The following is a 10,448-nucleotide window of genomic DNA, read 5'->3' as shown; positions in this document are numbered from 1 at the left end:
TTACCGTAGCAACTATGCACTGATTTTAATAAGAGACTGGAATATGAATAGGAGAGGACCTGAATAGAATTTTTAAATAGTGTCAGTGACCCCCATTTAAAAGCTTGAAAGAGTCAGAAGAAAAAGGTAAATAATTAAAAAACTATAAAAAAGTAAATAATGAAGGCCAGTTGGAAAGTGCTTAGAATTGGCCTATAACATACTAAAAGTTAACTTGACGGTGAACCATCCCTTTGATATGGTTTTAGATAATAGAACTTGTAGGTAAAAATGAAATACTCCAAACATCCTCTCTCTATACCTCAACCCTGTGATACCCTCAAGTTCACAAGCACGTCTTAACTCACCTTGGTGTTCAGGTAAGTGCTGGCTATTGCTGAATGATTGTTTGGACCTTTTTTGCCTGTTTCATTACACTTTTGGACCTGGTTACTGCTTACAAATTTACCAATATATCATGCAGCAATGCAATTGTTGACTCACTTGCATCTCTAGAGGTAATAATTATGTTCAGGCTGGTAATATTTCATACAAAAATAAATTATATTTATTGCTGTGTCCAATGAATAGGGTACAGCAGAGATGGTCAATACAGGTTCAAGTAATTCATTGGAGAGCTGTGCTTAGATGCACAGGGAGACAATACAGATAGATGTTAAAGGAACAGTAACACCAAAAAATAAAAGCGTTTTAAAGAATTAAAATATATTGTACTGTAGCTATGCATTGGTAAAAGTGTTGTCTTTAGAAAGACAACTATAGTTTATGTAAATAGCCTGCTGTGTAGAGATGGGGCAGTCATTCAAGCTAAAAAAAAGAGAAAAGGCACAGGCTACTTAGCAGATAACAGATATACTCTTTAATAGAATACAATAGCATTTACAGTCCATCTGTTATCTACTATGTAAACTATAATTTAAATGGCTGTCCCCCTGGCTACACAGCAGCTTGTTTATATATAGTGAATAAAGTACACTTTCTTGTAAAATAGTGAATAAAGTACACTTTCTTGTAAAATATTACAGAGAAGTTCCATGACCATATAAAAACACGAGGCAAAGGCAGAGGGGTTTTATACAGGTCATGGAATGCTGATAATATCCTCTTATTTTGCAACAGGTGGTACTTTATTTATTATATACACAAGTTTTAGTGAGTCATGTGACAGAATCACTAAGCTTTGATTAGAACCGATGACATCACTAAGCCCCCTGTATAAGGATGTAATTTACAGGATGATCATGGTTCTTATGTATTATTAAGATATAATATGTTACCTCCTATTATTATTGACCTTGCTACTGACCCTTGACCTAAACCTGTACTCACTTATATCTCTGCTGCTGTCTCCCTACCTGGCACCTGTATTCTGTTGATGTCTGTTGCTGACCTCTTTCTGCTACTTCTGCTGAGAACCTTGTGGACCTGTTCACCAAAACCTTGGGCTCTCATACCTTGCCTTCACTAGTTAGCCCTTGCTCACTATCAATGGCATACTAGTGGGGAGCTGTAAAGGCAGTCCTCCTCAGCATTTTGGTTCCTGCACTCTTAAGTCTAACAAATACTTCCTTTCCCTGCTTTTCACCACCTTGAAGAATTTTCCTTTAAATCACTTTTAAAGCTGTGGTTGCTCCCCCACAGCTCATTTCTCTACCTGCAGTTTGTTCACACCTAGCACTGTCTGTCATTGCCTTGTTTACTGATATCAATTGGCTCAAAGCCCCAGGCCCATGCTATAAAGGGAATTCCACACCTAACTAGAGAAGATGATGGCTGTGTCTGCTAATTTGTCATATCCTGTGACACTACCTATTATAATAAATGCTAAAAAACAATTGCTGGATGTTCAGGATATCAGTCTGTACCTCCAACTTTTCTCATCCTCCTCCACTTTGCATTACTTAACGACCCCATGGTCTATATGGGAATAAATCAGTATTTTCTTTTCTGCAGTTTTCTGCTAATAGGAGACCTGCCCTGGAGTATAATCCGCTGCCACCCCCTCAAAGAAGACAATTAAATTTGTCTGGCAAGAGCTATTTTTCTCATAGGTAATACATGACAGTAATGCAATATTTAGAATACCTTTATGGAGTAGTTAAAAACCCAGAAAATTGCTTTGGTGCCTCCACTTTCAGCCGGGAGACCTAAGAGCCATTCCTGAGTGATCCAATTCTGGTGCGCCCCTCTCTCCAGTCCTGTGCTGAGAGCTAAGAATTCCCTGCATTAGACATATTTTTCTAAATCTGTTTACCATCAGCAACACTATTTCTATTTGACATAATGACTAATATTTACACCAACTCTTGTAAGTACAGGCATGCTGGGAGTGAGAGACTCAAGGAGGAACTTGGAAAGTGTTTTACAACACTAGAAGATATAGAATAGAATAGAATAGAAGATGCTGACATCACGGAGCAGATTTATTAAGGGTTGAATTGAAAATTCAAATTTTCTAACTTTTTTTATGTTCAAAACTTGTCAAATTTGACTAGGGAATTATCCAAACTCGATTCGAGTTTTTTAAAAAAAATTCAAATTTGATTTTCGAGATTTATCATACTCTGGCCGTTTAAAAATTAGAATTGACTATTTGCCACCTAAAACCTGCTAAATTACTGTATAAGTCAACGCGAGAGGTGTAGTGACAAATTTGGAGTTGTTTGTAACCTTCCTGACATGTGAGTTTTTTTTCGGAGAAAAAAAATTGAATAGAAATAGAGAATTTGAATAGAGTTTGGTCGACTTTGATTCGAGTTTTCGAGTTGGTTAGATTCGTTAGACTTTAACATATTCGATTTTATTAATAAATAGTCGAATATTCGAATCTGGAGTAAAATCGAGTTTAAAAAAATTCACATGAATTCATGATTCAACCCTTGATAAATGTGCCTTAAAGTGTCTAATTTATTATTAATAATAATAATAATAATAATAATAACTAATGTCTTAAAATGCTACCATCTTGTGCTGATTGCTAAACTTTCTTGGAAATTATTCTATTGGTTGAGTTGGCCTGTTATATAGTAAATGCTCATTTCTAACAATAAAATAGTATGTTGCATAATTCATCTGTATAAGTCATGTTCACTATTAAATTTGATACATGCAATATTTGTGAACAACACAATGACGCCAAGTCCTTTAACTTCATTTACATTTCATTATCCATGTTTACTCTTTGCAAATACAATTACAATTAATTGGAGATTGCATGTACTGGCATTTCAGTATTTTTTAAATCGAAACCAATTCTATTAAGTAAGGAAGATTTGAGCAACAAGGTTTTTAAATAGAGCAACATATTACAATACTGTAAAAGGTGCCTTTGTTCAAACAAACAAACAAACAAAATGCCCTTGTAGTCCTTGACAAGTCTTTCTTTGTGTTAACATATCAGTACAGTAGTATTCAAACAATGGAGTTTAAAATTAACACAATGAGTATATGAGTATACGCTATATGAATAAACTAAATTTACTTAATTAATTATCTAACACTTATTATAAGACAAAATACACTGTATACAAATCATCCCAAAATAACCATTTACTAATCATAATTACGGATGAGCAAATAAATTTGCTACAGACGAATTTGCAAGTGGCAAAGTTTTATTTAGTAAATTTGCTGCAAAAAATCTGGCAAATATTTGCCCGTGAAGTGCATGCAGGAGATGTGTTAAGTCATATCTATCCATGAAGCCTGGCACTTAAGAAATGACAGCAATGCGAATCTGCTGAGATTCAGTCATCAGCGATTATAATTTATGAGCATACTTGGTGCTACAGGTTTTGAGGTATTCTAAGTTTCCTAAATATGTAACTGATTAATCTGTTTATCAACTCTTGTTCAGATTTCTTCCTTTGCTATATTAAATCCTATGGTGTTGATATCCAGTTGGATTTCTACCACCAATAGCTTTTAAAATGACAGATTGACTTCTTTGTAGATGTCATGGTATGGCACGCTATGCTGAGTTCTAGTCAGCATTGCATCCATAAAATAATGAAGGCATTTGTATCCAGTTTGGTTACATAGTTAAATTGGGTTGAAAAAAGTCCATCAAGTTCAACCCCAAATGAAAACCCAGCATCCATACACACACCCCTACATACTTTCATATAAATTATATATACCCATACCTATACTAACTATAGAGTTTAGTACAGCTAGCAGTTAGTTAGTTAGTACAACTAGCAGTTCAAATTTTGTTACCAATGGACACAGAGTACAAAAGGCATTCAATCAATAGTCCATTGGTAACAACATTTCTAGATTAACAACTTTTTAATTTATTAATAATTGATCTTGGAGACAATATAGATAGATATTGGGGGAGGTCTTTATTTATATATTATTTATATTCACACAGGAATAAACTACAGTCAAATGACAAGAGGACCTGAAGAATCAAATTTTCATCTGAAGCACTGCAAATGGTTTTGGACCATGAGTTTGGGTTGTGCATTGCCCTACCAGGAGATCCCCTTAATTCCTTCACAAGGCTTTATTTTACACGGCATTATAAAAATAGAAATAGATTACATTAGACTAGGTAATTTGACTGTATGATTATTGTGCATTTGACAGTATGAGCACATAATCTGTATGTAGCATAGTTTTATTATAGTTGTGAACAGTGCAATAGCGTTATTAAGAGAAATATGCCCTTATGAGAAAACTTTGTAATGTGTGCTTCCAGTCTGTTAGCTTCCATTGTGTCTGAATCAAATATTAACAACCCTGCCTGAAAATTACCCTGATGTCAAATTCAAAAACTAATGGGGGAATATAAAGGTCAATAGCCGGAAAAAATTGTTATGAAAAATGTTTCTTTTTTTTTTACACACATTAGTGTTTAATCCACAGAAAGATTTCACATTTTCACCAAGCCATAGCTTATATAGTAGAACTTCTTAAGTGATTCTTTGAGATTTTAATAAAATCTTCTTAAAGCAGACCTTAATACATTTTCATAAGTAAGTGTGTCTCTAGGTAATCTGTGTTCAACAGAGCACTTTTGAAATTTCTTAGGATGATTACCCCATTAAAAGTTAGGAAGACTCATATACAGCTATTGATCCGGTATCCAGAACCCATTATCCAGAAATCTCCAAATTACTCCCATACAGGGGAATGTAATAAAAGTCGCAAAGAGCAAAACAATTCGCACCAATAAGACTAAAAATCCACATCTCGCAATGTAATATTGTTCCTTAAACTGTTATTGCATTGCGAATTTTAATTGCGCATTGCGAATTTTAATTGCGCACTCATAAGAAGTGCTTGAAGGTGTCGTAATCTTTTGGAGTAAACATAACGACTTTTTCAGTAAGAAGTTTTATTACATTGACTGCGCATTGGCGCAAACTATAAAATTCGCAAACGGTCTTTTACTGTCGGAAGTGGTCGCTAAACAGTTTCCGGGCTCGCAAAAGCTATATTAAATTCGCACAAAGCAAAATTTGTTCGCACAAAGGCATAACTTTTCGCATTGCGAATAGTTTTTCCGTTAGCGATTTTTATTACATTCCCCCGATAGACTCTATCCAAATAATCAAAATTTTAAATGATTTCTTTGTAATAATAAAATAGTACCTTGTACTTGATCCAAACTAAGATATAATGAATCCTTTAATCCAGCATACTGGGGGTATTTAATGCTTACATGATTGTCTAGTAGACTTAAGGTATGAAGACCCAAATTATGGAAATATCCATTATCTGGAAAACCCCTGGTCCTGAGCATTCTGGATAATGGGTCCCATACCTGTATAGCCATTTGCCTTTTTTGTAATTCATGCCACAGTTACCTCTACCTATGATACTCTTGTTTTATTGATAACATATGTTCTGTATATTTATTATACTAAAACGTACATCTATATGTAAGTTCATTATTAGGCAAGATATGTTTTCTGTCTACAGTTAATGATTTTTAACAATATCCCTTTTATCTATAAGGCTAGTGTCATAAGTAAGTTGCTGCTAATTGTTATTGACTCTGATGAGGAGTAATTTCTTAATACTGACCAACATCTTCCAGTCAGACACTTGCTCATATGTCTGGCTCCATGGGGAAGGAATTTTCTTATCTTGGGTAAAATAGGATTACAACAAAATAAATGTGTTTTCTGGTATTCTTTATTTGTTTTTTTTTGGGGTTTTTTCCAAAGAGCAAAAACATTATAATAACATATGTAATTATATATGCAGGGTTTTGAAAATAACTAAATATATATATACACAAGAGAGTAAAAAATATTTTTTATAGCTCTACAATATATACAAATACATCTTACACTAAACTACATATAAACAGTAAATAAATAACACAACCTTGTTTTTCATTATTGCGTAACAGTCAAACCTTTTACGTAGATATATCAGTTTAATTCTGACTCAAAAGAATCTCAAAGCACAACCCCAAATTTCCAACTACAAAAGCAAGTCTAAATTTTTGAAATGACATATACAGAACACAATTTGTTTTGATGAATTTAATCACAACCTTTAATGATTCATTTCACAAAGAAAAAAATTTGGCACTTATTTACTGCTGCTAAGGCTGTAATTGTTGTCATTCATAGCCACAGTGATGCCAAGCATACTAACAAATACTTGCATTACAACCTTGAGCTGTAAGCTGTGTAGCAGGTCCCTGCTACAATAATGGAATTCTAAAAAGAAACACTGTGCATTGTGAGTAAAAATATGGCAATTTGCATCCTTTTCCTGCTTTGCATTGCACTTGCATTTGTAAATGTGCCTTTTAATTTTAAGTTAACACTATTTTATGAACACAAGTATTTGGACTTTAAAGCGCTAGTATTTTAACTTGATAAATTTTAACTTGATATAACCTCCTCTGTAGCTATTTCCATAATTAATTTCCCTAAAGACCAATAAAAATATTCTATTCTACAAAATTCTTATTATTATTTGATTATAAAAATTCAATTATAGAAAGATCATTTGAAAGATTATTAATTCTACTTTACAAATATCAACACAAGATAATAGATCATGCCCCATTTACAAAAGTGCATGACATTAGCAACAGTCTTGTGAGTGATCATCTCCAGCTCCTTGTAATAAACTATATTCTTTGCTAAAATCATTTGACAAATACACACTAAAAGAAAATGCAAGAAATATCAGCATTCTGCATTTGTTCAGGGCTCATCCATATTAAAGAAGAAATGCAAAATGAAGAGATTCATTTAGCTAAAACTCATTCATAGAATGCAAATCTGTCCTCAGTCATTTCTGTTAATTAACATGCTAAATGCAAATGAAGTGTGAACTCAAATTGACCTTAAATGAGATGTGAATGGACTGATTCGCTAAACTATAGTAACATAACTGCATGTAACATGAAACAAGATTTTATATTATTCATTGGCAAAAAAACAGGATGTGCTGTCAGCTACACATCATGGGGTCTGATAACAGATAGAGCAAGATTGGAATTATCTGTGAAAATTCTGCCTTTTTGTGTAATTTAAGGTAGCCGTAATACTAGTAGTTAGGCAAGTTTTTGTTACATAAAAAGGTTAAACTTGATGCATGTGTGTCTGTTTTCTACTTAAATTGCTTTGTAGTCATGGGCGAATTTGTCCCGTTTTGCTTAGCCAAAAACGGTGAAAAATCCGCGAAACACATTGAAGTCAATGGGCGTCAAAATTATTCTGACATGCATCAATTTTGACGCCCTATACAATTTTTATATACGTGCCTATTTTGGCCAAATGCATTAAAGTCAATGGGTGTCTGAATAATTTTGATGAGCTACAATTTTTGACCCGGCTGATTTTTTGGCGACAAATTTTCTCTGCAGTTTTGCGAGTTTAATCGCCATCGGCGAAACACGAAGTTCACCGTGAATTTGCGCCTGTCAAATTTATTCGTCCATCACTATTTGTAGTATGTACCACCCAGGCAAATGATCTGCTCACAGGGCCCTATACAGACTTGCCCCATACACAAGCTAATAAATTGCCAATTTTGTCAAGAGTGGCTAAATTTGCAAACATATCAGTCAATATAGATACAAAAATACAAAGATGTGATCGGATTAATGGGGTCTCTGTTATTGAGCAACTTAAGGGAGGCAGGAATTTCCAGTATTACAACACTAACTATAAGCAGGTTACATCTCTCCAGTGCAAATATGGCATTTGACCATTTGATTAAAAGGTGAATTTCAGAAGAATTGTTTTCAATTAAATGTTTTGTTTTCTTTGTAATGCCCCAATACAGTGAATTATGAGACCACAGGTAACAAATTACTATATTTGCAGCACATATATAGGTGGGAGCACTCATTTTACTTCATCTGCGGAAAAACCGTCATTCTCTAGAAAACTAGCTATATGGAGTGAAGGAGATTTCTGTTTACGTAAATAAAAGGGCTTATTTACTATCACAAGGCACTGAAATAAGTGCAGTAATATACCATGCCAAACACACTTGTGACTGTTTTGTTAATCTGTATAGCACCATATGCCGTTCGTGCATCAGGCACAAAGTACAAAATGCACTTAATTCAAGACTCCCTTTGTGTGTTGCGCCAAAAGGCCCTCAGCATTGCACCACTAGAAATACACCTTAATTAAGGATGTGTATAAGAACATCCATGTCCTGCCAGTGTGCAGTGTGATTTCAGCTGGTTGTTATGCTGGACTTCATAGAAGGAAAGTTGCAAAGGTAAAAACATACCTAATTGCTCTGATTTTTAAATTTTGCACTCTTTTAGTAAATGAGTCACTTTGCTTTACAGTTGCCTTTCCTAGAGAAACTAAATGGGTTAAAATGTTATCACTAGCATGAGAGAGTATATTTTATCTTTAAAATAACAACAACGCCAGCTATAAATGCATAACTGTGATTTCTAAAAGGAAACCAAAAATACGTTTGGCGTGACTATGTAAACCCACAATAGGTAGCACATTTCTCACATGCCTAATCAAACAATTCTCTTTCACTGTCTAAAGGGAATATTCCTCAAGCTCAAAGAATAACCTTGCAACAAGTAGTAGTATTAAACACCTATTTAACTGAGAATTAATTGTTGTTCTTGCCTAACACCTGCATTAATTTGCCTCTAAAATCAAATACTGCAAATGTATAAATAAATAGGAATGGTGACAGGGCACCAATGATATGTTAAGTATATATAACCTGTCTTTAAATATTACCCCACTAATAGATGGTAAATTTCCTTGCCCAGCATGAATGTATTTTGTCACAGTATATTCTCAAATATCTCCAAATAAATTCATGGAGTGCAAGTCTGCAGTTTCAAGTCACCTCCTTAAAGTAAGTGCATATATAGGTATGTATCTAGATTTTCCATAGGAATACATGAATATATATGTATATATTCTAACTGTATAAATATTTTTATATAATAAATATTTGCAGTAAGTGGCATTACAATCTAGGGTTGTGAACGTCTCATGTGTTCTTTCAGTACAACAATTCCCTCACATATAACAATTGCTCATATTAAATGGAATTTGATTTTATATATAGAGATTGTAGGTCCAGTTGCGAAGATGGCTTTATCCTTTCAGTATTGGCAAATAGATTGTGCAAAAGTGTTTCACATCTGTAAAACAAACAAGTATTTATGTAAACCAGAAGTAAATATAAACTTGGAGTATGGTAGCTCTACTAAAAATATATGGTCAATATGGTCAATGATAATTTTAAACAAAGATTTGATAAAGTAGCACCTGATGTGAAGGAACAAAGGAAATAGAATTATCTCAAACAATAAATAAAATTGTGTATATATCAGGCAAATGCTATTTCAATTTGTGTAGTATTGCAAGAGAAGGAGAATAAACAGGGCACTGATACTGTACATTCACAGATTATTATTAGGCCATTTCATCTAACAGAGGCCTTCTTTCAGCTGTAGAGTCTCATTTGACAGGTATTGATCTGAAAACCCAATATCCAAAAAAGCTCTGAAATATGGGATTAAGTTGATCTATAAATTTTATCCATTTTTTACAAAATGTTTTCCTCTTTCTCTGTAATAATAAAACGGTACTTTCTACCTGATGGTAACTAAGATGCATGAATCCATATGGGTGATGTTGTAATTCAAATTGCAGAAAAACCCTTATCTGGGAAACCAGACAACACAACATCCGGGCCCATGTTTACATGCATGGTAGATTTCAAATGAAAGGCAACAGTAACCTCAGGCAGTACTAGAATTAGCCATCTGATAGCAATTTGGATTAATCTTGTTATCTGCTTCTGTTAATTTTAATTCTTGTGCTTTCCACTTGTACTGTGTGAGGAAGAATGTTGCACTTTTAATTAGGAACTATTCCCAGCACTGGCTGTTTAAAGGGGAACTATCGTGAAAATTAAAATTTAGGGGGTTATTTACTAAACTCCAATTGCAAAAATCACGAAAAATTTGA

General features: G+C 33.8%; 1 protein-coding gene across 1 annotated transcript in view; it reads right to left on the bottom strand.

Annotated features, from left to right (window-relative positions):
• Window positions 1-6,129: 6,129 nt before the first annotated feature.
• Window positions 6,130-10,448, bottom strand: part of lpl.L (lipoprotein lipase L homeolog) — a 28,878-nt gene continuing 24,559 nt past the window's right edge. Inside the window, exon 10 of the mRNA XM_018254339.2 lies at window positions 6,130-9,616. Within this exon, the coding sequence (XP_018109828.1) occupies window position 9,616 (1 nt within the window). The 3' untranslated portion in view covers window positions 6,130-9,615. The remainder of the gene's footprint in view (window positions 9,617-10,448) is intronic.

Source organism: Xenopus laevis, chromosome 1L (assembly GCF_017654675.1).
Source record: "Xenopus laevis strain J_2021 chromosome 1L, Xenopus_laevis_v10.1, whole genome shotgun sequence".
In the NCBI taxonomy this organism is placed as follows: Eukaryota; Metazoa; Chordata; class Amphibia; order Anura; family Pipidae; genus Xenopus; species Xenopus laevis.
The sequence above is the reverse complement of the archived record's forward strand: the minus strand, read 5'-3'. Positions and strand labels throughout refer to the sequence as shown.